General features: G+C 62.6%; 5 protein-coding genes across 6 annotated transcripts; 3 read left to right on the top strand and 2 right to left on the bottom strand.

The window, feature by feature from the left end:
* Positions 1 to 199: 199 nt before the first annotated feature.
* CHLRE_10g432250v5 (uncharacterized protein) lies at positions 200 to 8695 on the top strand. The gene is made up of 7 exons (XM_001702438.2): positions 200 to 736; positions 1003 to 1125; positions 1361 to 1504; positions 1709 to 1828; positions 2337 to 2648; positions 2852 to 3097; positions 3231 to 8695. The coding sequence occupies exons 1-7, from the start codon at positions 731 to 733 to the stop codon at positions 7029 to 7031; spliced, it is 4752 nt and encodes a 1583-aa protein (XP_001702490.2). The 5' UTR covers positions 200 to 730; the 3' UTR covers positions 7032 to 8695.
* Positions 8696 to 9379: 684 nt separating this feature from the next.
* Positions 9380 to 10985, top strand: CHLRE_10g432200v5 (uncharacterized protein). Its single transcript, XM_001702439.2, has one exon. The coding sequence runs from the start codon at positions 9686 to 9688 to the stop codon at positions 10445 to 10447; it is 762 nt and encodes a 253-aa protein (XP_001702491.1). The 5' UTR covers positions 9380 to 9685; the 3' UTR covers positions 10448 to 10985.
* An 804-nt stretch (positions 10986 to 11789) lies between these two features.
* On the top strand, positions 11790 to 20885 carry CHLRE_10g432150v5 (uncharacterized protein). The gene is made up of 9 exons (XM_043066661.1): positions 11790 to 11979; positions 12274 to 12318; positions 12459 to 12536; positions 12776 to 12821; positions 12964 to 13061; positions 13200 to 13319; positions 13461 to 13814; positions 13974 to 14219; positions 14323 to 20885. Exons 1-9 carry the CDS (start codon positions 11974 to 11976, stop codon positions 19441 to 19443), a joined length of 6114 nt encoding a protein of 2037 aa, XP_042920058.1. The 5' UTR covers positions 11790 to 11973; the 3' UTR covers positions 19444 to 20885.
* A 36-nt stretch (positions 20886 to 20921) lies between these two features.
* Positions 20922 to 22878, bottom strand: CHLRE_10g432100v5 (uncharacterized protein). Its single transcript, XM_001702617.2, has 2 exons — positions 22513 to 22878; positions 20922 to 22073 (listed from the first exon to the last, which is right to left on the bottom strand). Exons 1-2 carry the CDS (start codon positions 22753 to 22755, stop codon positions 21882 to 21884), a joined length of 435 nt encoding a protein of 144 aa, XP_001702669.1. The 5' UTR covers positions 22756 to 22878; the 3' UTR covers positions 20922 to 21881.
* Positions 22879 to 24137: 1259 nt separating this feature from the next.
* Positions 24138 to 27719, bottom strand: CHLRE_10g432050v5 (uncharacterized protein). 2 transcript variants are annotated; one of them, XM_043066659.1, is made up of 8 exons: positions 27391 to 27719; positions 26977 to 27086; positions 26740 to 26849; positions 26323 to 26481; positions 25945 to 26029; positions 25678 to 25764; positions 25272 to 25430; positions 24138 to 25088 (listed from the first exon to the last, which is right to left on the bottom strand). In XM_043066659.1, exons 1-8 carry the CDS (start codon positions 27479 to 27481, stop codon positions 24942 to 24944), a joined length of 948 nt encoding a protein of 315 aa, XP_042920057.1. In that variant the 5' UTR covers positions 27482 to 27719; the 3' UTR covers positions 24138 to 24941. The 2 variants fall into 2 exon arrangements, with proteins under 2 accessions (XP_042920057.1, XP_042920056.1); XM_043066660.1 differs by having other exon boundaries at positions 24269 to 25088.
* Positions 27720 to 27725: the final 6 nt, after the last annotated feature.

The following is a 27725-nucleotide window of genomic DNA, read 5'->3' as shown; positions in this document are numbered from 1 at the left end:
TGTTGCAAGCGTGGGGTTGTGGCACACTGGCACTGGGCAGCAATCCGTAAGTCCAACAAGCCAGTACAGGCTGGCGCCGCCTAAGAGAATGTACCCATTATCCTGGCCGTTTAGGGGCGATAGTGTACGATGTTAGAGGTGGGCCCGGGGCTGTGGCATTTTCGACTTTCCCCATGCACGTTCCGGAGCAGGAATTCTCCCCGTGTTCCGGACAAGGTTCCGTAGCCGCTGCCAATCGCGTCGCCACTGGTCAGTTGACATGAGTCTTCGGGCTGAGTCCCCCTTAGCAAAGCGGGGCGAAGCTTCCCAGGATCACCCCTGTCCGTACCTGCCCACAAACCGTTGACAGACACCCACCAACGTCATCATGAACAGGATGAACAGGACAAGAAGCGTGGGCCGTGGACGAGCGCGTGCAAATTACATCTGAAACATTTTCATGTACAGTTGTTTAGGTTGGGGTCAGTCCTGGTTGCTGAGGCCGAGTCTGACGGGGTGAACTTACGGCAGGCTAGAACTCAAAGCTTCGCCCTTACTTCCAGCGCTGCCCTTCTTGTGCACTGCAGTTTAGCTCCGATGACTCTTATCATATTACAGGTGCTCTCGCTTGAATTCTTGTTCTCACGGTTTGGTTTCTAGGTTCGCCGACCAGCAGGTTGCAATCCCTTGGTCACGGCCGCACCGTGTGCGGATTTGCCAGGCCCAAACAATGCTCTAATGCCTCACGGTCATGGAGGTGAGGAAATGATACAGGGCGCGGGCGTTTTGGGGCACCGCCCGGTTCTGAGGAACGTGCTTGCTGCGATGGAAACTAAGCATTACCATACAGTATTTCAAATGTTAACTCTTGGAGCTCTGGTGCGTGTGGGCGGTCGACGTGGGGAGCTTGGCGTGTGGGCGCTCGACGCTGTCGAACGGGCAAACTTTGCGCGGCGGCTGCAAGGCTCGTTTTTCCAGCGATGATTGATTTTTTCGCCCTACCGTGCATGTCTGCCTCCACAGCATTACGTATATCTCCGCACCATCGCGGAAGGCAGCTACGGCGATGTCCACGCATGCCTGCGGAAGGACACTGGCGAACTTTGCGCCGTGAAGCGCATGAAGGACGCCCACATCGATGGCACGGTGAGTACGCGCTGAACTGTCAGTGTCCCAGAGTCAGTGAGGCCTAGCCGTGGGAAGAGGGTTTCTTCAGAAGCAGGGATTCCGGACCTACCTACCTGCGCCGTGCCTCAAGCCCCACACAACACGCACGTACCGTACCTGGTCGTCTTCTCTCTACCCCGAGAACCCCTTCCTCCTCAACCCAGTCACCTCTACTTGAGCATGTGCCTCTGCTGTGACACTGCCAATGCCTCAGAGTAAGCGACTGGCGCTGCGTGAAGCACAAATTCACCGGGCGCTTCCGCCGCACGTGAACGTCACCCGCCTCATGGACGCCTTTCGCGGCACCAGCGGCCGCTTGTACCTGGTTTTTGATTTGGCAAACCGAAGCCTGCTGCATGTACGTGGGCAATTCCTGGTCAAGGCAGTGATGTGGTCATTGGTAGGAAGCACCGGCCTAAACAGGCGCTTGGCCTGTGGATGTGGCGCCCATCTAGGCCGGCCTGATCAAGCAAACTTACTACTTGTTGGACACAACCAGCGGGCCCGGAAACTATGCTGCATAACCGGTAACCAACCATCTTGCGTGCCCTCGCTTGCACAGGAAATGCGCAAACACCCTCGTGGCGTCGTGCCGTCTGGCATGGCCAAGGTGGTGGCGTGGCAGCTGCTGCGCGCGCTGGAGCACTGCCACAAGCAGGGTGTGGTGCACCGCGACGTCAAGGTAGGTGGTGGTGGGTGGGTGCATGGTGCGGGCGAGCGGGCTGTTGGGCCCGAGGCCTGTGCGGGGCTGCATGCAAAGTCGGGGAAGTTCAGTGCCTACTCAAGGGGGGGTAGAGGCTCAGGATCTTACCCCCATGCTCAAAGTTACAGAGCTTTAGGAGAGCATTACGCATGTGCTTTTAGTGTTGTCAGGGGTGGTCTGGGTGAGGAAGTTGTGGGCCGCCAAAGTTGGGGGGTCGGTCGTCGTCCCTGGGGTTCCAACGGGTTTCGTGAGCCCATCTCAGCCCTGCCCATCCTGGCGGATTTCGTAACCCGTGGGTTTGTCCGTGGGGGGGTCGGTCGTTCCTTCAAGGAGGGTCCTGGGGCATGGGGCATGTATGGGTCTGGCACTATGTTTCTTACCCCGACTTGCATACTATCTACGGACCAGCAGCCGAAGGGAGCGACTGGCACGCACTACCCCTACCTCCTCCTTCCTTACCTTCCTTATTTTCCTCGCTACAACGCAGCCCGCCAACGTGCTCATTGGACAGCCGCAAGCGGACCCAGCAGGCCGCGGGCCGCCATCTCCAGCAGCAGCGGCAGGAGCGGCAGCAGCTGTGCACCCCGGCGGACAATCCTGCAGCTCTACGCCCCATGGCGCCGGCATGGTCGTGAAGCTGTGCGACTTCGGGCTTGCACGCTACCTGCCCAGCAAGCGGTCAACCACCGCCGCCGCAAGACCGCGGCGAGGCGGCGAGGCGGGGCCCCTGGATGACCGGAAACAGCGGCTGGGAGGGCTGACTGACTACGTCGTGACGCGGTGGTACAGGGCACCCGAGGTGAGGCACAGCAGACCTGGCACATGCACGTGCGTGATTCACACACGTGCATGTTTCACACGGCAGCACGGCAGCAGTGCCGCTGTGCCTGTCCATTCGGGAGTGCGTATGTGAGCGTGTGTGCGTGTGTGTGTGTGTGTGTGTGTGTGTGTGCGCGCGCGCATGTGCGTGTGACGCCTGTACATTACGCCATTCGTACGCAGGTGATCATCTCGTGTGAGCCGTACGACACGGCGGTTGACATCTGGTCATTCGGCTGCACGTTGGCAGAGCTGATGTCGGGCACGCCGCTGTTCCCCGGCTCCTCCAGCCCGGACCAGCTGTGGCGCATCATGCGCTGCTGCGGAGCGCTGGCGGACCGCCACGCGGCGTACCTCAAATTTTATCCACGGTTAGCGGCGCTCGCAGAGACGCCCGCACCAGGTCGCACGCTAGCGGAGCGCGTCCCGGTAAGACGCGGTGCAAGAAGGCAGCAGGGCTAGGCAGGGTCGCCGGCCAAAGGCAATTGCATGCCGCTGTGATTCCTTTTGCATTTGCTGAATACTGTTGCTGACATTGCTTTTCGCGCCATGCCCACCGCAGGCCGCGTGTCCTCAGATGCTGGACCTGATCAACGCCTGCCTCAACATGGACCCCCTGAAGCGGCCCACCGCCACGCAGCTGCTGCAGCACCCCTTCTTTGCCGACGTCCCACGGCTGCTGGCGGCAGACCCCGAGCTGCAGCAGCTGCTGGCGGCGCCGCAGAGCAAGATGCCGCAGCCGCTGGTGCCAAGCTCAGCTCCCGTGCCTCCCAATGACCAGCAGCAGCCTAACTCACAGCAGCCACCGGGCGTTCCGGTAGCTGACGTCGTCACGGCGTCAATGGTGGCCGCGCCGGCACCGGAGCCCGCGATGCCCGCAGCCGCACCTGCTGTGCGTGCAGCGGGCGATGAGCTAGCAGCTGCTGCAGCAGCTTCGCCGGCGGAAACGGTGCACATCAGCAGCGGCAACAGCTGTAGCAGCATCTGCATCATCGAAGTCGGGAACATGGCTGCAACAGCAGACACAGAGGCGCCCCGGCGGCGGGTCATGTCACTCAGTGCTCTCGTGATCACTGCTGCTACTGTTGCTGCTGATGCTGCTGAGGCCGTGGCAAGTGCATCCAGCGGCGGCTGCGGCGTTGGCTGCGGCGAAACCTCAACAACAGTAGATACTGCCGGCGGCGCATCCGGCACCAGTAGCTGCATGGCGATGGCTTGGCCACATCTGCTGGCTGCGCGTGGCGCTGTGACGCAACCGCCGCACGTCATTCCGGTGGATCTGCGCGTGTCGTACCTGGATTTAGACGCGGCGATGCCCGCGGCTGCAGCCGGCATGGCCTACCAGCAACGCCTCCGTGATGTGCGCAGCGAGCAGCTCCGGCCGGTGGCGGTGGAGCAAGGCCAGCGCCGGCACATGTCCTACCCGCGCCTGCTGCCTAACGCGCTGCAGCAAGTGTACGCGAGCGCGTCGGAAGCTCAACAGCAGGATGCGGTCACGGTGGACGCACCCGCAACTGCGGATACGGCGGCGGGCGGCGGCGGAGAGAGATGCCACGGCGGCTACACCCGCCGCCATGGCGTCCTGTCAGACGCCAAGAGCTCTCCTGTTTCCAACCAAGCATCTACCAAAGCCTCCCCGGCGGCTGCGGTTGCAGCCGCCGGCTCGAGGGCAGCAGCCCTGTCACCTGCTTCGCTGCTGCCGATCTCTCGCACTCTTGGTGTGATTGGCGCAGCCTCTGCGTCGCTGCAGTGTTCGTGGTCACACCTACGTCAGGGTGCCACCCCGGCGGGGCCCCCTTACTGTGCAGCGGCCCGGCAAGTGGATTGTCGGTTTCCAATTGGCCGCGGCCCGCGTGCGCCACCGGCGGACGGCTGCACCCTGCTCCGGCCGCCGGCCCTCACCGGTCGGCGGCGGACGCCAGTGATCACGCCGTTAGCAGTGGAGGCAGTTGACGTGTACAAGGAGGCTACGGCTGCTGCGGCCATCTCGTTGCAAACCTCGGGAGACAAGCTGCCTTCCCAGGTGGGAGCAGAGGGCAGCCGCAGCCTACAAGACGGCGGCGGGAGCACGTGGCCCTTTGCATGCTCGCCTGCGGCCTTGTACAGCAGTCATAACAGTGCCGCGACAGCTCCAGGTGATGCGGGAGACCTGTACCGCTTCTCGTCTATCGGCCAAGGCCCAACTGGCGCCGGTGCTCAGAGCCACCGCGGTCCTCGCCGGCTGCTGTCTGCCGCCGACCTCAGCAGCGGTGTCGGTGTGGTGCAGCGCAGCACCCGCAACTCAGAAGCCACCGTATTAGCCGAGCCGGCGCTGCCCTGCAGCGGTAGCGGCGATGGCGAACCTGCAGTGCAGCAGCATCCAGCAAGCCATCCGCGGCGGCAGCGTCCCACGCTGCACGCATTTGTGTCTGTCGTACAACCGAGTGCGGCGGATGTGGATTTCGATTCGGACGAGCCCCCTGAAGTCACTGGCGTCTGCTGTGGCAACGACCATGCCGCTGCACCTTTGGTTGCTGCGGTGTCCTCTATGGCAGCCGCTGGAGCCGTCACCGAAACAGTCCCGCTGCCAGGCGGTGGCAGGGGCTTCCGCGGCGGCACCCCGCAGCGCCCAGACTCGGCGGCCAAGACAATGGACACGCATGACGGCAACATCGAGGTGACTGTGTCGGTGCGACTGGCTGCCGCCATCTTGACCGCAGCAGCCTCGGCCGCCAGCACGTTCTCGCGGCGGGGCCTGACAACAGGCGTCTCGTCGGCTCCGTTGCTGGCGGCTGGCAGCAGCGGTGGCGCGGCTGCTGTGGCGGCGCCGGAGGCAGCCGTTGGTCCCTCGGCTGCTCCAACAACAGCGGCGGCGGCGGCGGCGGCGGCAGGTCAAGCACACTCTTGCAGCAGCGCAACCGTTGCTGCAGCGCCAGAGCAGCAGGCAAACACAGCAGCACGGATCCTGATGCCGCCGCCTGCCACAGAGGATGTGTACAGCTACGCGTACAGCCCAGCTGCCGACCTGCTGGCCTCCGTGGGCGCCACCGCCGCGTGCCACGGCCGCCTGCTGGACCTCGAGCTGCGGTCCCCATTTGACCTCGCAGAAGACACCACCACGCCTCGGCCCCCTGAGCCCCGTCATGCCGCCCTCGTGGTTAGCAACGCCGTGTCTGTTATGTCTACGGCCAGAACCACACGCGCGGTCACCCCCGTCGGGAGTGGGTGCAGTGGCAGCATCCTGGTCGCGTCAGGCTACGGCGGTGGCGGCCCTGTGGCTGGCATCATCGACATCAACGCCCTTTTCACCACGGTGGGAGGCAACCAGCAGCAGACCAGCAACACCTGCTGCACCTCCGTTTACAGCTGTGCCACCTCCGCGTACGTGCAAGGTGGCGGCAACGGTTCTGCAACGCCGTGCAGCAGTACTGCGGCCGCGGCGGCCGGCCCCGCCGGTTCCTTCGCGGCCCATAGCTTCAGCACGGTTTCCGCGGCGGCGGGTGCTGCGGTAGGAACCAGCACGACGGCCTTTGGGACGGCTGGCGCAGCAGCGGGACGCTGCAGCGGCGGCCACCGCGGCGTGATGACTTTCCTCGGTAGCAGTCACCAAGGAGCTGAGATGGAGGTGCCGAGCGGCTCAACTGGCGTGCCCCTTGCTCCAGGAGCTTCTAACCCACTGGCAAGCGGCGCCGCAAACCGTATCTCGGGAGGCGGCGCCGCCACGGCGGTCTCAGCTGCTGCGTTGCAGCTGCGCAACAGCGCAATAGGCAGCAGCACAGCGCCGGACGTGGATGCCACCAGTGCTGCTGGCGCCGCAGCCGCCGAAGCTACCAGCGCTTCGGAAGCCTGCAGCGCCACTGCCTCAGTGGGCGTGAGACTCGAGGCGTCCACCATAGTGCGATCGCGTGTGCTTGAGCGCCTCCTCGCACAGGCCTCCTCCCGGCTCTCTTGTGCGGACAAGGCCGACAGTGCCGGGGCTGCGGACGACTCGTGCGCGAGGAGGGACCGCCGCAGGAGCGGTAGTCGTGACTACTCCCTGTCTGGGTCCGTCTCCGGGCTGTGGTGGAAGGGCTTCGCGCTCCGCCCCGCAAGCTTGGACGTGCCCGAGGCACAGGTTCTTTTTGCACAGCAGCGGCAGGAGCAGCAATCTCATGATGTCCAGGCGGCGGCGTCTAGGGCTGCCGCCGGTGTGAGTGACCATCACAACTGGAATGACGTGCAGGCAGGACGCGGCCAGGCCACACGGCAGCTGGAAGCTGAGGGGCGCGCCACCGCCGGTGGGCGCACAGCCGCAGTGTTCACTGCGGAGAATGCAGCTGTTGCAGAAGCTGCAAAGCCGTCACGGTGGCGCACCTGGCTTCCTAGCAGCTGCTGGCGTGTGTAGTTGCAGCAGCTGCGCGTTTGTTGGGACGCACGGTGTGGGGAAGTGCAACGAGTACGGTATAGAGGATTGGTCGTAAAGGTCATGCGGTAGATGCATGCTTTAGGCCGCATCCTGCAGCAAAGAACGTTTGGTGGGCAATGTTGTGCACCGATGCGTGTTGTGCTTATACGACTTATGTCAACTTGATATACTATGACAGCGGGGTACGGTAATAAGCCCTGGGGTGCAGCAATGGGGGTGCAACCAATGCAACGCAAAGAGTAAGGAGTACCGTGCTATGGCATGCATGTGGTGATGTGGGTTACGAGCGCGTAAGCTGACAGTTGGTCCTGCATTCTGCAATTATTATTACTGGGGCAGAACACACTGCTTGCATTTTCCGGGATTCGGTGCAACTGTGCCGGACCTAACATACTGTGTGTGCGCAGACTGCACTGGTCTGCCCCAAAAAGCCAACAACCCGGACATAGCTTGCTGCGACAGTCAATGCTTCAAGCTTGTGTGAACAGGATGCAGGTCGCGTTTAATGCAAGAAGCTGATTATTCTTTGTGGGCTGTAAATGATGCATGCAGGGGTTTGCTGGTCGGCTGGTACGGGTGCGGGTGCTGACGGCTCTGTCTTAGGCAGGGCCCGTGCCTGCACACGCTTATCTTCTTGCAGCTCTAGGGCGCAGCAAGGCTAAGCTTACTGTAGTTGTCTTGAGCAATACGCGATCCATGTCTGCATGAAATGTCTAGTACAGGGCTTGGCGGAAAGCTCATGGCAAGAGGCCGGAAAGAAGGGGGCTGGCTAGGATTCACGCAAGTCGAAATACGGTGGCAGGGGAACAAGTCAATGAGGTAAGAGCGCCTGAAATGTCAAGGGGAAATGCACGGGCTTGATTGGGTGTCAGTGCGATAAGAGAGCGTACTTTAAAGCAAAACGATGCCTGTTGCAATGCATTGCATTCATGCGCGGACTCACTCGCGTGTTTTATCCATGCCGGGAGTTATGCTGGCCAAATGCGTGCGGGAAAGGAGAGTGAAGCTGTGGGGGATGCGAAGTGCGGGCCGTGCGGCCGCTGGGATGGCGTGGCAACATACCGTACGGTATATTTGGTTGCCGTGTGAACTAGCGGGCACATGCAGGTTGAACAAGCGGGCATCCACAAGGTGCATGAGTGGACAAAACCCGCATCAGCTTTTAGCGCCAGGTGAATTGAGCTTGAGCAGGTGCGCCGCAGGGCGGGCACTGGGGTCTCCATCCGCGGCACCGTTTGAAAGGAGCTGGGGGTTGAATCAGTTGCTATCTTGGTGGTGCCATAGGCCATTGCAACACACGCCTTGCGCACGTCTTGTTTCATGGTACATGGCGTTGGTCAAACACATGGTTGCTTCGTGACAGTTCGCTGGCGTGGTTGGGGTGTACATGGCTAGCCAGTGAGCACACCGGTCTGCCACGTGTGAAGGGCTGAGCGAGAAAGGATAATGAACAGGGAGGTAGGCAGAGACGGTCCTGCTGGGGGAGCATACGACTCTGCCAACTGTTGCAGGCGACGATTAGCATAGTCTGCACCGGTGCGGTTGCGCATAGGAGAGGGTTCGATTTGGGTCAGATATGGGCCTCGGTTTCTACAACAACAGGAATGCACGTCGTGCTCACCACCTTGTAACCACACACAACAGATAACGCATGCGTTGTATGTTTGCCCTACCGGTATTGCCACTAGGTAAAGTCGAACGTGCTTGCCGGACGTGCAGCCGCATATTGATGTCTGCAGGATGGCGTGATGCGGAAGGAAGGACGTGGATGGGCAGATGTGCACGCCACGCACACAGGGTCGCAGGTGTCAAGTCCGTAACGGAGGAACAGGTGACGAGCTAGCTCTAAGCCGGCAGATGGGCGTGACGCAGGCAGGGCCCGCCGCTGTCACAGGGGTCCGGGCCAAATGTGGCCAAGGGCTCCCAGGACCACGAGAGCGATCAACAAGTTATTTGTCCATGCAGCGAATGTGAGCGGGAAAAGCTCATAGCCTCATACTACGTAGCCACGTACATCGTCAGATTGATGGAGCAGGGGAAGGGACGCGAGTAGGAATCTAACACTCCGCACACGACATCCCCTCGGAGCGACATGCTGCGCGAGTTTGCTGGTAGAGCCGGATCTTCTGGATGGAGATGGTCACGTGGCGTGTGCACTTGCACCCGTTACCACGCAGGCTTCAGGCGTGGGCAGGTCGTTGAATGGGGGGGTGTGATAGCCACGGGCAGGGGGACTTGCGCATCGACACGAAACCCGATGGAGCCGCATGAACGCGGACTCTGCCCCGGGCCTTTTACAGTGTTGAGAAATAAGTATTTGCTTACAAGTATCTGGGTTCTTGCAGCAAAAGACCAGGCGAGACTCCCTTTCTAGTTTCTGGCGTGAATCGCCTTTCAGACAATCAAGTTGAGCTGCTTCAGAAACATCAAACTCAATGTTAGCAACATTACTGAACGGGGGTTTCGCGGGCGCGGTCACAAGATGCTGCCATCACGCGGAACTTGCTCGCCTGGGCACTGCGGTTCTCTCGCACACACAGCAGGCATCGTATAATACATCAAGTGCAGCGGATCCTATTGCAAGCGTCTCAGCGCCAGGCCTGCCACCAACGCTGGCGCAGCTACAAGCGACCATGCGCGCTCGCCGCAGCCCAGCCATCAATACCCTCGACGCGCAGCTGCAGCAGGCGGACGCCTCGCCCGCTTCTGCCCCCTCCCCCTCCTCCCCATCATCCGCTCCACTAGCTCCATCAGACCTCGATGATGTGCTGTGCCGGCACACGCTGCGTCTGCCGAAGCCGGCGTCCACCGGCCAGGAGGCAGCGCTGCGCCTGCTCAGCCGCTTCAATGGCGCGCTGCCCTCCCTTCGCGGCCAGACCATCCTCGCGAAGGTCCTCTCGGTGGACTCAGAACGCGTCACGGTGGATACTGGCTACAACGGCGTCGCGGAGGTGCCGCGCGCCGACGTCAGCATCGCGCACGTGCACACGGCCGACGGCGCGGCGCCGGTGCGGCCCACCACCTCGGACGTGCGCCCCGGCGACCTGCTGCGCCTGCGCGTGGACGCGCCCTACACGCCCTACGGTGACATGCAGCTGACGGCGGTGCGCGAGGAGAGCGAGTTCAAGCGGCGCTTGGCGTGGGGCGAGCTGCGGCGGGCCATGGAGGCGGGGCAGCCGGTGTCGGGCCGCGTGCTGAATGACTGCGTGGGCGGCTTTGCAGTGGGCGTGGCGGGCTTCGTGGCGTTCCTGCCAAGCGCCATGGCGGCGCGCGACACGACGCAGCGCGTGGGGTCGCTCCAGTCGTTCCGTATCGTGGCTATGGATGAGGCGCGGCGGCGGATCACGCTGCGCGACGCGGGCGTGGCGGCGGCGGGTTTCCGCCGCGTCGGGTAGTGTGCGGGGCATGTGAGGAAGCGTTGGTCATGCTGCTGCATGCCGGTGGTGTCTCTGGGACCTGATTATTGAAGTTCATTCGCGGTGGAGACCGTGAACTAACGTCTGGAAGGTGCTGCGCGCCTGCAAGCGCGGATGCAGATGTATGTTGGCCAGGCCGTTCATGCCAGGCGTGGGGCGAGCGCAGCAGCCTGGTGTACAGAACTGTGCCGCTTGAAATTTTGGACACAGCTTAGACCACGTAAAGGTAAAGAGGCGCTGGGCGGGCGAGGATGGGTTAAGTGTCCGTGCATGATGTTAAGGCCTTCGAGGGCTGAGTGACAGTCAGGTGGGGCTTTGCAGGAGGGGCGACATGGCCGGATGCGATGCACATGATGACACGAATGACAGGGCGTCCAAGGCTTTCGTTGATGTTGACGCGTCACGCATGTGTTCAATCACTCATTGCCAAGCCTGAGACCCCAAATCCATGTATAGCACTGTTTGGGTGTTTAGTAAGCGGAGATGCATCATGCAGCCGGAGCCGTCATGGGCCTGTGAGCCTCCACCACGGGCATCCCAGCTTCAGAAGCCAGGTCACATGGTGTATCACAGCAAGCGGCAAGCACAGTTGAGAGCATGCGAGCAAACACAAGTACCAGACTACCAGGGCACCGCGCAGCTCACACGGCGCCCCAACGGCAGCATGCCGTCATGGCGGTAGCCTGTTGCTCTTCGATTTCTGTTGGCAAACCTGCTGCCACCGAGTGCCAGGGGCATAGGAGCAGATAGGAGCTCATGTCGGCCTGGGGGTTCGCTCGTGGGGTTCGCTGCCGCAAAATCTTTCCCGGGACGTGATATCGGTATCTGCCAGCGCAGTTGTTCATCAGGCGCACCATCAATCACGTGCCCCATGAATGGCAGGCAATTCAGCTCCGAAGTCATGATGCCTAGGCGCAGCGCAGCGCTACGCCTGCGCCTCCCGGAAGCGTCCCCACTCGTCCCCACGCCGGGGCTGCTGGCGAGTTCTCGAGACGGTTGGCGGGACAACCCCGCCCTGTCTCCTTTGCCAATCCATCATCTCTCACTCGAACTAGCGGCACATGCGCCACTTGCACGCAGTTACGTAGCAGGCCGCAGTCGGCCATCCGGGGCCATCGACAACGTTGAAGAGGCCGGATACGGGCGCTGAAGAAGGAATTTCATCTGATATTATGCGGTGCTCTGAGTAAAGGCATGTGTCTGCACCTGGGGGACGATATCTGGTGCAGGGCCCTTCAATGGCGAATTGCGGCTGCATGTGAAACCGAGGTGGCCAGCTCACTTCATTTGGTGGTGGTTGATATCCTTTGCAAACGATGTATGTAAACATACATAGGTGTCTTGCTTAGTTCGCACTGTTGAAGCACAATAACAATTTCTCAGGAACTATGAATATGAGCCCTATTAATAAGCCTTTGACGCGGTGCCGTTCTAGCACAGCGCGGCGTCTCTAAGGAACACACACCAAGGACATGACAATTATGCTGATAGCTTGCTAAAGAAGGATGGAGGTGAGGCGTCGCGACTGGGCGCCATCTTTCGTCGGTCGCCCAGTTTCTGAGCGCGCAATGCATCGCCGTGCTTGAATACGATACTAGAGACTACTGGCGCTCCTTTGCTGGCGGTCACCACACAAACACAGCTGTGTGCGCGCCATCGTGCTTTGCGGCAGCAATCTTCTCCGTTTCCCCACCTCTGCGCCACTGGTTAGCTTCTAAGGAACAACATGTAACTTCATTTCATACACAAACTTGGCCTATGTATGCCCATCTGGAACGTTTTTGAGTGTATGTCCGGCGTTGCAGGCTTACCAGTACGTGCGTAGCCTTGCAGAAGGCAGCTATGGCGAGGTGAGACATGCTTTGAGCTGACTCGATGCGACGTCTGGAGTTGAGTCTGGAGTATGCGCCGCGGATGGCGGGCTGCTGCCATCCAGACACAGCAGCATGCACTGGCCAACGGCGCCTGCTTCTTGCACCTTATATCGCAGGTCCACGCGTGTATGGACCTTGCAGCAGGTTCGCTTGTCGCCATCAAGCGCATCAAGGCTGCACACCTGGACCCTGCGGTGCGTGGCGCCTGAAATGGCTGGGTCCCTGGCTTCGCGACTGTCACCACGCACGGCTGCCATAATGGGACTTGGACGGCGAGGGGCGCACTGAGTCGCGTGAATCGGGGGCAGCAGGTTGGGGCACCGGAGGCCAGCCGCTGAGGCAGCCACTGAGGCAGCACACGTTGTTGCCACAGTCACCTGACCATGGCGCTCAAGACGTTTTTGAGTTGTACCACACGCACCCTACCATGCAGATCAAGCGGCTTATCATGCGGGAGCTGCGGGTGCTTCAGAGCCTAGGTATGTTTTGCTGCGTCAGCCCATCGTGCCGGATGTGAGCCATGACCCTGACAGTTCACCGCCGCACCACCGCACACTCAACGTCTGGAAGGATGTATTGACCATTTGACCCTCGCCTTGTGCCTTTCACCCCGCCATGCAGCACCGCACGTCAACGTCATGGGGCTCCGGGATGTGTTCCGCAGCAGCAGCGGCCGCGTGTATTTCGTGTTTGAGCTCATGGAGCGGAGCCTGCTACAGGTCAGTTAGTGTTCACACTGCGCATGCAGGTTGCAGCGACTGTGGGCTGAGTGATTGGTAACGCACGTGTACGGATTCCCATCAATGTTACGTTACCTCACATGGGCTCCGTGTTTGCGCTGCTGCTGTTTTATCCAGGAATTGGAACACCACCCCAAGTACGTTCTGCCATCTGACATGGCCAAGGTGGTGGCGTGGCAGCTGCTGCGCGCGCTGGAGCACTGCCACAAGCAGGGCGTGGTGCACCGCGACGTCAAGGTACGTAGGTGGTGGGTGGCGGCGCTGCTCTGAGCTGCAGCAACTCGCGTGGGCGGCTGCTGTGTTCGGGGCCTCCCATGCCATCAACCTCTCATGTACATGTGACGGAGTGCATCTGCTTGCCTTGGCGTTGCTGCGCAGCCGGCAAACGTGCTCATCGGCGTCTCGCCGCCTGAGAACCCTGACTCGCCAAAGGCGGGGCCGGAGAGCTCCGCAGCAAACGGCCGCAGCTCCGAGAATGCCGGCGAGCACGACCGGACCAGCAACTGCAAGAAGTGCAGGCCGCTGCCGAAGGGCGCTGGCATGGTGGTGAAGCTGTGCGACTTCGGGCTCGCACGCTACCTGCCCAGATCGGGGGCCTCGGCCTTGGACGCTACGCGTGTGAAGCAGTTGGCAGCTGACGCGGCTGCAGGTGCGACTGCCCCAAAAGCGCCGGAACCGCTAAACAACGGCCTGTCAAGCTACGTCGTGACTCGGTGGTACCGCGCACCCGAGGTGAGCAGTGCAGCGATGTGTTTGGATGTACCGGACATGTGTACAGTATGCCGCTACAGTAGCTGGGGATTAGCATCGCGCTGGTGATGTGCCTCAGCTGGTACGGATGCAGGCAAAGTCTCAAACTTGCTGTGCTCTGCGTGGGGCTGCCGTTCACAGGTGATTATCTCGTGTGAGCCGTACGACACGGCGGTTGACATCTGGTCATTCGGCTGCACGTTGGCGGAGCTGATGTCGGGCACGCCGCTGTTCCCCGGCTCCTCCAGCCCGGACCAGCTGTGGCGCATCATGCGCTGCTGCGGAGCGCTGGCGGACCGTCACGCGGCGTACCTGCGCTCAGATCCCCAGCTAGCAGCCCTTGCAGAGACGCCGCCGCCAGGCCGCCCGCTAGCAGAGCGCGTTCCGGTAAGAAAGGCTAGGTCTGACGTTCCATGTTGCGGTCGATGCCCGTCGCCTTGCCTGTTTGTGAGTCTCGTTCTATCTTGCTTCTCGACCATTTCCACCACAGGCCGCGTGTCCTCAGATGCTCGACCTGATCAACGCCTGCCTCAACATGGACCCCCTGAAGCGGCCCACAGCCACGCAGCTGCTGCAGCACCCCTTCTTTGCCGACATCCCACGGCTGCTGGCGGCAGACCCCGAGCTGCAGCAGCTGCTGGCGGCGCCGCAGACCAAGGTGCCGCTCCCACTGCAGGCACCTGTGCCGGGAGTGCCAGCTTCGGTTGTGCCGTCTCGACCCTCGGCCGCAGCTGCTGCAGCCGCAGCGCCAGCCGTGAGCAACATGGCGCCGTGTTCTCCTGCGGCCGCGGCGCCTGCTGCAGCGGTGGCATCAACGGCTGTTGCGGCGCCGGAGGCGGCCAAGCTGCAGACGGCATGTGTGGCGACGCCGGAGGCAATGGAGACGGACTCACGGGCTACAGCCGGCACCCGCAGCCCGGCGCTACCATCACGCACCGCAGCGGATGCGCAGGCTCCTGTCTCGGTTACCGCAGGCACGGCCGGCGCCGCGGAGAGCCGCAGCGGCCGGGAAAGTGTCAGTGCGGCTACCAGCCAGCACGCATCTGCTGCCAGCGCGATGGCGGAGCAAGGCACGACCACTGCCGCAGCGCAGCATCCGCAGCAAGTGAACACGCCTTCTGCCACGCCCGCTGTGGCCGTGCCGGTTAGCAGCACGGCATCACCGACTGCGCCATCCGCGCCGCCTGCCCACGCCCCTATCGAGCACGGCGGCAGTGCCTTTGCAAGCGCCGTGGCCGCTGCTGCCGCTGCCGTTGAGCCCAGCGCGGCGATGCAGTCTAGCAACCAAGAGCCACTCGCAGCGCAGACGCCACCTGAACCGCCGGTAGCGGCCATAAACGCAGCTGCTGCCGCCGCTGTCTCGCGCATACCCGCCCCTGGCCTTGCCTTGCAGCAGTCGGCATCGCTGCCGCCGCCGCGTGCAGCCACCACATCCGCGCCTGGGGCCACGGCGACGGGGGCGGCGGCGGCGCAGTCGGTTGCAGCTATGAACAGCGGTGCTCGGCTGCCTGTCGCCTCCGGTACCGCCGCCAGTGGGAGCTCAAGCAGCTCAGCCGCCGCGCCCTGCTGCACCTACTCCGGCGCGCTCGCGACCGCCTCCAATGTCACCACGCCGGAGTGCGCGGCGGCCGCACTTACGTGTGTCCCGGCCAGCGTTGAGCATCTGCATGACCTGACGGTGCAGACGGCCGGTGGCAGCGCCAGCGCCGGTGCCACTCAAAGGGCGGGAGCTGCGCCAGCATCCGGGGTTTTCAGCGGTGCAGCCGTAGAGGCCGCGCCGGATGCGGCCGCCAACGTGGTCTGCGCTGGCGCTGTTGACGCTCCTCTTGCGGGCGCTGCACCAACCAAGAAGCAGGAGGCGGAGGCGCAGGCCGGCGCCCAGCAGCGCGGGCCTGCCGAGCATTCCCCGGCGGCCGCGCCCACATGCGCCCTTGCTGCTGCCCAGCAGCCGACAGCTGTCGACGCGATCGGTATCAAGGCAACACAGCCAGTGCCGCCGCCGCTTCCGGCTGTTGCCGTTGCTCGCCGGAGCCGGCTTCCGCCGCTGGACGCCCAGGGCAGCGAGGCGGGAAGCGCGAGCGGCAGTGAGGACGTGGCACCATCCGCGCCCCACCCAAGCGCTGGTGCAAGCACCATGCCTGTCCCAGCCTCAGCCGCGGCTTCGGCCCCGCGCGGCCGCAGTGTCGACGAGGGTGCCAAGCGCGGCGTGCAAGACTTCACAGCAGCACCTAGCAAGCTCAACATGACCACGGGCTCCTTGGCCGTGGGGAGCGCTGCAGACGCGGCGGACAGGGCGTCCGCCTCCCCACGCCGCCCCGACGATCTACTGGGGTCGCCGCGCTTAACGTCGGGCGCGCAGTCGGAACGGCTGTTCGATCTGGTCACCGGCAGCAGCCGCGCCAGCAAAGCAGCCTGGCCCACGGGAGAATCAGACGGACCAAATGGGCTGGCAGTGGACGGCGGCGTTAGTCAGCAGGCAAGCCAGATGTCGCTGCTGCAGCCACGGCCGCCAGCCGCGGCGGCGCCCGTTGCCGCCGGCGCTGCGCCCGGGGGTGGCGCGCGGCCGTCGCCCTCGCCGTCGCAGCAGACCACGCCCCGGCGCGTCGGCTGGAGCTTGGACGGTCGTAGCTTGTTGCCCAAGCTGCAGTCTATACCTGCAGACGCCAGCGCAGCAGCACTGCGCGGCAGCTGCGCGCCGCCCGCGGCCTCCGCCACCACAGCAGGCATGGCACACACGGCCGCCGATCGGGCCAGTGCCGGCGGCAACGGCACGCCGCCGAGCGCCTTCACGAGGGCAAACGTGGGCCCTTCAACGGCGCGCGTCAGCGGTAACCTGCAACTGCGACAGTCCATGTCGGGTCTGTGCCCTGTCAACGAGAACCAGCAGCATCTGCACCCACTTGATGTCCACACGCCGCTCACCGGCGCCTCCTCTACCCGGCTACCGCCGCTGCTGCTGGCCACGGCCATGCGCAGCAGTGCCCGCGGCAGCGCTGCCGCCGATGCCGTGGCATCCATGCTCAGTGGAGAGCTCGGCAGCCTTGGCTGCAGCGGCGGTAGCGGCGGCGGCAGCGCCTCCGGCTTCGCGTCGGCTTCGCACCTGCCATTCGTGTTCACGCCCGCCGGTGCGCCCATGGTACCTGGCGCCGGCGGTCACCATCGCCGGCTGCCGCATCAGCGGCCGCCGCCGCTGGCGGAGCCATACGTGCCGCCGGCCCTGGGAATCTACGACTCATGCACCTTCCCTCCTGGTAGCTTCAGCGGCATGCTCAGCGGGCCCCTGCTCAGCGGCGCGCTGCCCAGTGGCATCTTCGCCAACGGCGGCGGCGGCACCACCGACAACGGACTTGGCAGCTTCGGCTTGGGCCTCTCCCTGGGCTCGATGCACACCTACTCGCCCTCCGCGTTCCAGGAGCGCAGCAGCATCCCCGGCAGCCGTGGCTCCGTCACGCCACGCGGAGCGGGCAACGTACACGGCAGCGCCGGTGGATCCGGATCGGGCCCTGGCAGCGTTGCGCACGACTGCCACGTGTCTCACCTCAACGCCCTGGCAGATCGCATGGTAGCAGCGCAGTCCTCTGCCAGTGGCGGTGGCGGCGGCGGCAGTGGACCCAGCTCGATCCTGGGTCTGGGGCAGAATCCTGAGTCGCAGGCGCTGTCAGCGACGATGGCGCATTGGCCCGCTGACGGTGTCTTGGACGTGAGCGGCGTCGTGCTGGATTGCAACTCGCAGCTGCTGCACCAGGGCTCGCCGCACACCTCCGCCCTGGACCTTGACGGCATCGAGCACGCCGCCGCAAGCGCAGCCGCAGCGCACGTGTATCTGGCGACCTCACGCAGCAGCCTGCACGGTGGCGCCGGCAGTGGCCCCAGCAGCTTCGGCAACCAGGCCGGCAGTGGCCCGAACAGCTTCGGTAATCCGCCGGGCAGTGGCCCGAACAGCTTCGGTTGGCAAAGTGTGCCCGGTGGCGCTGCCGCTGCGGCGGGCGGCGTGCCCGGTGGCCTGGCTGACAGCCAGTCGGGCTTCCGCACGTCCTCCGTGGGCGGCTCGAATGGAGCCGTCCCTGGTAGCAGCTGTGTGGTCGGCATCTCCGGTTCCGCCTCAGTCACAGGTGACTACACCGACCAGCCGAACCCCTTCCGTCCGCCCAACTCCTCCCGCTCCTCGTCGAGCAACCTGGAGGCGCACAGCGGCGCCGCAGGCGGCATGGCCACCGCGGGCCTGGCCCCGCAGCCTCCGTCGCAGCCGCAGCAGCAGTCGTCCTCTCGCTTTACCCGCCAGAGCCCCAACAGCGTCGCCAACAGCAACCACAGCGTGCGGTCGGTGCGCCGCGGCCCGAGCCGTCTGGGCCAGGCGCCCGGCAGCATTGCGGGCGGCATGAACCTTTCCCACTGCTTCACCCTCACCCGCACCACCAGCCAAGGCTTCGGCAGCAACACCGCCTCGGGCGACGAGCCCGGCGATGCGCTCACCGCCGTCACCGCCATCCTCAACACGCGCTGCAGCTACAACGGCGTGCCGTATGGCAGCAGTGCCAGCATGGACGGCAGATGCCCGGCGCCGAGCGGCGGCGCGGGTGCGGGCGGCGCCGTCGGCGCTGGTGTCATGTCAGGAACCCTGAGTGACATAGGCGGCGCCGAAGGCCTGGGTGTGTCTAGGATGGAGCGTGGCGTGCCCGGCGAGCACCGCTCCATGCCCATTCCCAACTGCGTCATGGAGAGCGGCAGCCCCGATCCGTATGAGGGCATGCAGCTTATGCAAGCGGACCCGCCAGCGGACCTGCAGACGGCGGCCGCCGCTGCGGCGGTAGAGGCGGCGGTGGAGGCCACCGCCGCCAGCATGTCTGCGAACGCGGCAGCTGCCCTGTCCGCACGCGCACACGTGCGCTCCGTCGGGATGCCAGGCACCGCCGGCAGGCCCGCAGCGGCGGCGGCGCAGGCTGCGGCAACGGGCGGCTGGGCCATTGCTGGTGGTGGCGCGGCTGCAGAGGCAAGGTTCAGGGACCAGCACGAGGCCCAGAGCCACTTATCGCCGCCCATTGAGGGAATGGCTGACTCCGCCACTGCGCCGGTGCACGTGGAGGAGATGGGCACCGCACGTCGCCCCGCCTCCATCGCCAACATGCACTCCGCCTCGCCCATTGTGCTGGGCGGCCTCGTGAGCGGCGACGACGGCACGCCAGCGCCCATCCCGGCCGGCAGCGGCCGCAGCTCTATCAGCATGCACGGCGGCGACGACCACGCCTGCCACAGCCGCCGCTCGGTGGTCAGCATTGCATCTGCGGTGCTGGCGGTGCCGTACAGCTTCACGCTGCCGCCGCCGAACAGCGGCGGCGGCGCGCAGGTGGTGAATGTTGGCGCTGTGGTCAGCGCATCCGGTGATGTGCAGGCCCGCGGTTCCGGGGAGATAGACAGCGCCACATTTGCTCAGCTACGTGGGCTGTACACGACGCCGCGGCTGTCTGTGGGAGGCCCCACTTCTGCTGAGGACGAGGCGGTGGCGGCACCCGCAAAGCGACCCGCGAGCAGCAGTGACGTAAACACGTTCAGCCGGCTGGCGAGTGGGTTCAGGCGGAAGGTTGAGAAGACCCTTAAAATGGTTTTGTCGTAGGCGGAATTGGTGTTGCCGTAGCCGGGTGTGCAAGTAGGGTTGTGCTGACTGAGGATGGAGCCGTTCACGTCTTCTGCAGACCAGGCAGGCACGTGCGGGGGGAAGCGCGGCCGCATGGGCCAGTGCATGAATCCGCGGGCTTTGCACTACTATCATGGAGTAAACGTGCGAGATAGCACCCAGAAGTGGGCGCGGGGGCGCATGCTCAACGCTGTCCTGGTATTGCACGACGGTAGGCTAGCCCGTAGCTCTTCCACATATGCAACTTGGAACCCGTACATCAGCATGCGTACACTAATCGGGCACTGGAATATGCCGCCGACTTACACCATGCACCATGGCAATGACCGTGGGGTACGTCGGATTGAGAGTATCATCAATATGTGCCGGGTTTCATGCGCGTGCAAGGGCGTGCAGGACCTTGGAACCTTTCATGTTTATGCAATGACCTGGGTATCAGCTCTGCTGACGAGTCTCGTGCAGCGCTCGTATCTTCCTTCGTTCGGAACGAAAATTGCCCAAAAAGGCCTCTGGCGGAAGAAATGTTTTGATCTTGAATAGAAATTTCGGCCAAAACGCACGGGATCTTGGGGGGCCTTTCGGCAAACAGACGAAGACATTTTTGGGACTTCGGCCACTTTTGGCCAAGGACAAGGGGGTTCCAGCGGCTACTCCACGGCCGAAACCTGCGTGGCATATGGTAAGATCGTTGGGTAGGAGGGCTGTATCTATGGGTGCTGACGGCGGGAAAGTGAGGATGGGTCGGCGGCAAGCAGGGAAGGAGTGGGCGTGTCGTGTTGACATCTGAGAATGTTCTGGGGCATTGGGTTCACTGTTCTATTCCCGCGCAATTGGCGTCCGCCGAGATCGCCGACACCGCCGCACACGAACCGTGCGGGTCAGAGGCGGAGCCCCCGGAATAATTTTGGGGGTGAACGAAGCGGCGGCAGCCTGTTTCGTCAACCAAACGAAGCCATTTTAAGGAATTCGGCCACTGACGCCACCCCTGCCTTCGTAAGATACGAGCGCTGGTCTCGTGCGGTACTTTTGGGTAGGATTCATCAATGAGCTAAACGTCAGGTCACAAGGGTACCTGCCATCGGAAGACCACAATGGCGAGGAGATCGGGCAAGTATTGGGGAGGTAGCGTGTATGCGCCGCATGCTGTTACGTGCGGTAAGGGTCGTATTTGTGGCTGCGGTGTATCATGCTAACGCGACTTGTGGCCGGGACCGACTTCACTTTGCTGCATGCCGTGGCGTTGACCCTGATCTTCCGCGCCGCTTATGATGCCGTGGTGTTGACACTGGTCTTCAGGTTTGGGCGGGTGCAGGTTTGAGCGCAGAACCCTTGTGCCTGGTGGGCGAGGTTGGGGACTCCCCGGTGCTGTCTTGCCACCCTATTATTCCGTATTATTCCGACGCGTCGTTCCCATTAAAGACCCGCCCATCAAATCGATGCCCTTGTCGGTGACACTCTTATAACTTGTGTTACATAGGACGTCGTGGTGCTACCATGTAGGCACCCGGATACAGCTCATTCACGCCAGCGGACATTTAGATGTACGGTACATGTCCCGCCGCTTGAAAATCCGAATACGTCGCCTGCACTTGCCCTTGCACACCTTCTGGCTTTCTCCTTGCGCAACCACTACTCAGCGCAGTAACACCATCAAATTTAGAGTGCATACTCTCAACCACTTGCCTGTGGGCTTTCCATTTATAATTAAACGCATGGATTTTCGTCTCTTCGGGTTTTGCTATGGCACAAAGTTGTCGCGCACCACCACACGCACGGTCGCGCACCACCACCTCACGCACGGCAACGATAACGGCAACAACGGTGCCCCCCTGCCGTATGAGGGACCCTCCATTGGCCTAAATCACAACATGAACACAATAGCACGCACCATTCTGCGCACCCTGCTCTATGAACCACTAGGGTCTGGCGCCTTGGTGTCCCGGCCTTGCATGCATGCATGACACACTCTCTGTGATACTGTTATGCGGACACCCATGCACGATTCGTCCACATATGATTCAACGCAACGTAGTTCACACGACACCACGCACACACCTTTAGCCCCAACACACTGAACGGAGAGATTCCCAACCAAAACACCTGGATCCCCGCCGTCCTGAGCTATCACAGCACTCTGGCTGGGTCACCAACCCGCCCCACGCTTTGCACGGACATCTGTCCTGCCTATGTCAGGGCCGCCGAGGGGCGCCGCAAGTTCTACTGGGGATGAATGTACCGCTCTTGAACGCGGGGCGTCACCCCCGACGCACCCACTTGCGCAAATGTCACGCAGGCGCCCTTATTGTACACTGAGCCGGCGGCCTGCAACTTGACAGGCCGGCTGATGGCTCCAGGGGGCGCCCGTCGTGCCCCCGCGGCGTAGGGTCACCCCTTCCGCCGCGCCATGTGGTACCCGCTCACTTGCGAGCGCGGACCATCAGGGGCACAGCCGTGCCGCCACCCCCGCAGCCGCGGCACCGCATGTAGCCCGTCTTGCTGCACGAGTTGCACCCGACGTCGCCATCTGACCAGCGCGAGCAGAGGCACTCCTCGAAGCCTGAGCCGCCACAGACTGGGCACGGTTGCGAGTTGCGGTTATCCAGGCGATCCTGTGAAACGCATAACAAGTAGGGGGGGCGAGTTCACGAATACGAGCTTGTGTAGCGCGTGCAGCATTGATGCAGTCCTTACGCCTATCCGTAAAGACATCCCGTGCCACGTAAATCAATACCAAACGGAAGCCGAAAGAGCGGAGACGATCCGGGGAGCACGATATGGTCTGAACAGGTCGAAAACGTGTTGCGCTCGCGTCACCGCTCGAGTTCCCTGAAAGCACACTCCGGAACCACCCATCAAGTTCCGTGTGTCGCCCCTATCTGCATAAGCTATTACCACAATGCTGCGGCGGCTCTGTGTCGGGATCTTTGGCTTGATGGACGCCGGTCGCGCTGGCCAGTCGCTGTCCAGACCTTGGCAATCTCCCGTTTCCACCCGCAGGATAACCCATACAGCAACACTTACGCAATGGCTTCGCAAGCCCTGCCTCACCTGCTCTGGGAGCGATTCCCCTGGCTTGCTCAGGAGCATGAAAGCGCCGGCTGCAATGCAGCAGGTAGTAACGACCTGGGAGACGGTCTGGATGGTCGCCAGACTGGAGTCAGGGTCCACGAACGCCTGGACGCGGGCCACACGAGCTCGCCCTGTCCGCACGCGTTGGGGGGCCGCTAGGCTGCTGCTGCTGCTCCCGCGGCCAGACGTGCTGGCCACACCGATGGAGCGACTGCTCTGCATCTTGGCTGAGCCGCTTGATAGCGGGGCTGAGGCTGAGGCTAAGCCGCTTGGTGGTGGGGCTGCTACTATCGATTTCAGGGCGAGAGAGTTTGTCGCTGGAGGCTGGTTGTTTGTCAAGTCTGGTGAAAATTGAAGTGTATCTGGAGTGTGTGTGTGGTGTTCGGCGGTAGCCGCAAGACCCGGTGAAGCCCCATCGCAAACTGTCATCTATGACGCGCACCTCCGGCCTGTTAGACTGGCGCACCGCTTGCCAGCCTTCACTGCAGAGCGTGGAATATATCTTGGTAGTTATGGCGGCTTATGCGCGCGGGAATGCCGAGCATCCTCTGTTGAACTTCTGTTGAACTCGCTGGCGCGCCCACGACTGCAGCAGCAGTTGGCTGCGTGTGATTCCGTTGATAGCTGTATGGGGTCTCGAAGCTTTGTCGCGCACTTCGCTTTTGGGCCACCTCAGCCTGCGGGGAAGCCACACGTACGCCTCACTACGCCTCGCAGCCCGCGGCCACACAGCTCGCGCTCCCCGGTCAGTGCCCAGCGCGTCAGCAAAAGCTGGCCCCTTTACTCCGCACGCGCCGCCTTATTCCCTCACAGCCAGCACTGGCGTACGGTAGCTACTGGGAAACCACCTACCGCTACGCAGTACTCCGGCTTGCCCCTCCCCCCTCAGGGCGCTCCATGCCGTGCGCCCCGGAATGCGGTGTGGGGATGGGGTGGGGTGGGATGGACTGGCGGATGGTGGAAGTATCATATAGGTCTGCTGGGGGCTGCGAGCAGCCATACTACCGGTCATGATATTGCCTTCGGTAGCTCAGGGCGCCGCGGGCTGGGGGTGGGTAAGTGAGCGGGGATGGGGGCTCGGACTCAGCGGGGGCACGGACTCAGGGCGTGGAAGCCAGCGAGAAGCGGGTGAGAGTAACGCCGATGTGCCGGGTGATGTGCGAGCAGAATACAGAACGCGGCATTCGTCATTGCGGGGAAACTAAAACTGATAGCGCCAACCTTTTGCGCCTCGCGCTTTCGCGCGCAATTTCCGGGATCCTCCAACGCGTCGATTCCTCCGTCTTGCGTCCTTCCGTGCCGGGAGCCTTGATTATCGATACAATTTGTGATATATTGTATGTTGCGCTGGAGCTCTAATGCAAACGCTGCGCTTGTGCGTTTACCCCGCTCTGGCATAGGGCTTGCGTTTTCATAAAGTTACGCTTTGCAATACATACATAGAAAGGCGCATTATTTGCACGACAAATTTCGCTGCGCTCGGGTTTCAAGGTTATAACTCAACTCAAAACTGGAATAACCGGGAGGGCCCCCCGCGGCGAGCTCGATGCGACCGCAATGGCTATTGCCCCTCCCCCTTCGGGGGAAGGGGCAAGCCAACATACAACCTCAGGGCAACATAACAGGCATAACGGTCGGCAGCCAGCTTGGGGGAGGGCGGTTTCCCTTCGGGCCGGAGATGGTTCCCTCCTGACCTGGGTGTTGGGCACCCCTGCTTGGTCGGACTGTCCCTTCTTGTAATGTCGCATTCATAAACTGCGCACGTTTAATCGGCCCTTCGTGGCTTCGTCTGCCCCATCACAATCTTGGCCCTCGGGACGTGGCCCTGCGTGGCCTGGCCTGGCCTGGCCCCCACATACCACAAGACCAACTTCAGTTATCACTCACGTCGCTCAGCTACCTCACCTCCCTTTGCGCTTGCTGTTAAACAGCTTCAGATGTACATCACATCCAGTCCACGACACTGCGGTGCTGGCACCTGCCCCCTGCCCTTTCGGCTCGCATCTGTGCCCGATGTCGCCCATAAAATAATTGCTCACATTCCACCGTGCATTCCCACTGTAATGAGCGTTTCGCTAGGCCCTAGCAAGCTGAAAGGCCAGCTACCATGAGCTTGCAGGATGTTAACCCTGCTCAGTGCTCACCTCTGTACACCGCACCCACCGTCCCCTCATGCTGCTGCAGCTGCCGCTGATGATTCAGCACGGGGACCGGGGCACGCCACTAAACCCCACCAGTGGCCTCTGAACCCCTCACACTTGCACGCTAGCAGGCCAAGGCCCCACGTCCACTTCCATATGGGTTCACATGCAGCCCGAGGATGCCCACATATGCATGTAGCAGCCTCGCCTTAAATCAATTCCCACAATACCAGCAGAAGCTCACATGCACTCGCGACTCCCATTCTTCTACAATAGCTCTGTTGTGATGTCCCGAGCCGGCCGGGCCTCCCGCTCGTACGGGTTCACCGACCACATGGAGAGCCGCTTGTGCCCCGCGGATACGGGAATGAAAGGTTTCACAGGTCCGCCTTCCGGCCTAAACAGTCTCCCAGCCTGCAAGGAGAGGAGGGAGATTAATACCGGACGCAGAGCCGCGCGGGAGGTGCTGCCTACGTAAGCGCATTGCGGACTGTCAGGCCATTGAACCCCATGCAGATGGCACAACTAACAAGCCTGGTAGGCGAATCCCACTTCGGCCGCAATGCCCAAGCCCGCCCTGGTACCAACTTAGCATACCTTGACGTCCGGCTCTGGGTTGGGAATGTAGTGATTAGGCTGCCCCAGTGCTCCGTAGTACCTGCCCTTCTGTGCGGGGCTGTTGGGTCGCCAGGCTGGCCGGCCCACGCTAGCTGAGCGCGCGCGCGTCGCCCCGCCCGGTGGCGGCGCGGCATAAAGCTGCGGGCAGAGGCGCGCGTGTTTATTCAGGGCGTTGCCAGCCGAACTCAACAAATGCAGGCCATTGCCCAGCCCACATGACGCACGTGGGGGTCCATATGTGCAGAAAATCGCGTTGGCAGCAACTCCGCCCAGCCGCCGGTGCTAGACCAAAGCGCAGCCGCTGCACCTGAACCCGCAGCAACACGCTGCACACCACCCGCCCGCCTGGACATCCGCGGATCTCGCCACACGACCGCCGCCCCACCTCCGCATCGGATGAGAAGCAGCCGTTGACGCGCGAGCCGCCCATAAAGGGCTTCACGATCTTGGCACGAGCCTCCACCTTCATGCTCTGCAATCACCATAGGCGACAGCGTGCATGTGCGCAGCAGACACGCGTCAAATTCACAGCCGGTGCCCTTGACGAGATAGCAGCGGCATGGGGTCGTCAGCTGGGTTGCTGGCACTAACGGAGCTGCGAGGGCGCGCGCCTGCACCCGCAGGTCATGGCGCGTGTGTCCGCACTGCTCACCTTCTCCACTATCCGCGCCCTGTTGTACTCGTCGGGCACGTACGCATAGGTGGCGCCGCCCATTAGCCGGCACTGGTCCGGGAACCTGATGGGCGCCGGCGGGAAAGCGGATGCGGCAACAGTCAGCCTCCCGGGGTCGCAGGGTGTCATCGGCACACGCGCATCATAGGCCATGCCGATGCAGTACGGCGCCGTGTAGCGCCGTGTAGCAGCCGCCACATGCCAGCGACAACGCTTTGAGGGGCGTTGAGCCCTGGCGGCCCAGGCATGCGTCACCACGCGATAGTCCACGTAGCCCGCAGGCATCGCAGCCACCCCCAAACTGAACCACCACCGTTGCAGCCCAATGCGCCCGTGCCCGGCGCAGACGGCGCTCACCCCATGCCCCCCCGCTTGGGCGTGCAGGTGTAGATTTGCCGCAGTTTGTCGGCGGGCGCGGTGACGGGCCGCCCGCTGTTCTTGCCCAGGCTCGCGTCCGTGTCGTACAGCGTGTTGGCGGGCCCAAACGTGCCGTAGGGGTGGCCTTTGGCCCGGCCCCTGCGTTTGTGCAAACATGTGACCATAGCACATGCATGGTTGTCGGGTAGTGGTGCATAGCAGCAGTCTCTGGCGGGCTGCCCACGCGTGCCCACGGTAAAACCCAGGGCTCCCACGACCCAAGCCGGCCCGGCCTACAGCGTGAGCCTGCAACTTCCTGTACTGTCTCTGGTCTGTACTGCCCCGCTGCTTGCCACCATGCACAGGCTTGCTGTGCTTGCAGCAGCCTACAGCTTCCTGCGCTCGCTTGACACTCACGATCTTGCCGAGGGCTGTGTGGGCCGGAAGGGCTTGTCGCTGATGAACGGCCCCCTGCCGCGGCTGTCCAGCAGGTTGGAGATGTTGACGGGGTCGACGTACCGGTCACCCTGCCGGCAGTGGAACACGTGCGTTGGTTGCCCCTTCCGTCCGCTTCGAGTTTCAATCCTCCCCCGGAGCCCCATCTGTATTTGAGTAGTGCTTTAAAGCTATCACAATAGGCCACACAGGGCTTACCGGAATGGTGCCGATGGGTAGACTTTTGTCGAGCCATGTGTCGCGCCCAGAGCCCTTGATTTGGGTGGTGTCAGGGATCACGAACTGCTTGCCCTGAGTCCGGCTCTTGACTGCGGGTAGTTGCATAGTTGCGTCCATTTTGTCACCGTCACAAGAATCGCCATAGCCCAAGAAGTTGAGGCGGTGCACCTCTAAGGTTGCGATATTACAAAGAAGGGACAGTCCGACCAAGCAAGGGTGCCCACCTCTAAGGCGGCACCGTGCTGCAGTGCCGCCTGACACGACACGGGCACGCCCTTCCCCAACCGCCCTCAGGTTGCACCTCCTGAATGCCCGAGTGGTCCACCAAGTCCCCAATGACATCACACGTTTTAAGGCAGCCATGAAGCAAAGACGAAGACAAACAAAACTTACTGAGGGCCGCTTCGCTCGGTGGCTGGTAGGGCGCGGAGGCCGCCAGGGCCGGTGGCTCCTTAAACACTCCAAAGACAGGTTGGTCCGCCATCGCCTAAAGTGCTGACAGCAAAAGAAGTTCTGCGCTCCCCGGCGCAAGCCCTCGATGGTATGAACAAAGTAAAGGCCAGCGTATCGTCTGATTCTCGAAACTTTAAATCAACTCACGCACGTCGATGCAAGCCTACGCAGGGCGAAGGTCTTTGCAAGGGCATTAGCTTTGTCAATTCAATAACTGCTTGTTGGTGCTTATCAGTAGGCACTTTGATGTTTGGAAGCGATATCGTGAGGGGGTG

This window comes from Chlamydomonas reinhardtii, chromosome 10 (genome assembly GCF_000002595.2).
Source record: "Chlamydomonas reinhardtii strain CC-503 cw92 mt+ chromosome 10, whole genome shotgun sequence".
NCBI lineage: Eukaryota > Viridiplantae > Chlorophyta > Chlorophyceae > Chlamydomonadales > Chlamydomonadaceae > Chlamydomonas > Chlamydomonas reinhardtii.
The sequence above is the reverse complement of the archived record's forward strand: the minus strand, read 5'-3'. Positions and strand labels throughout refer to the sequence as shown.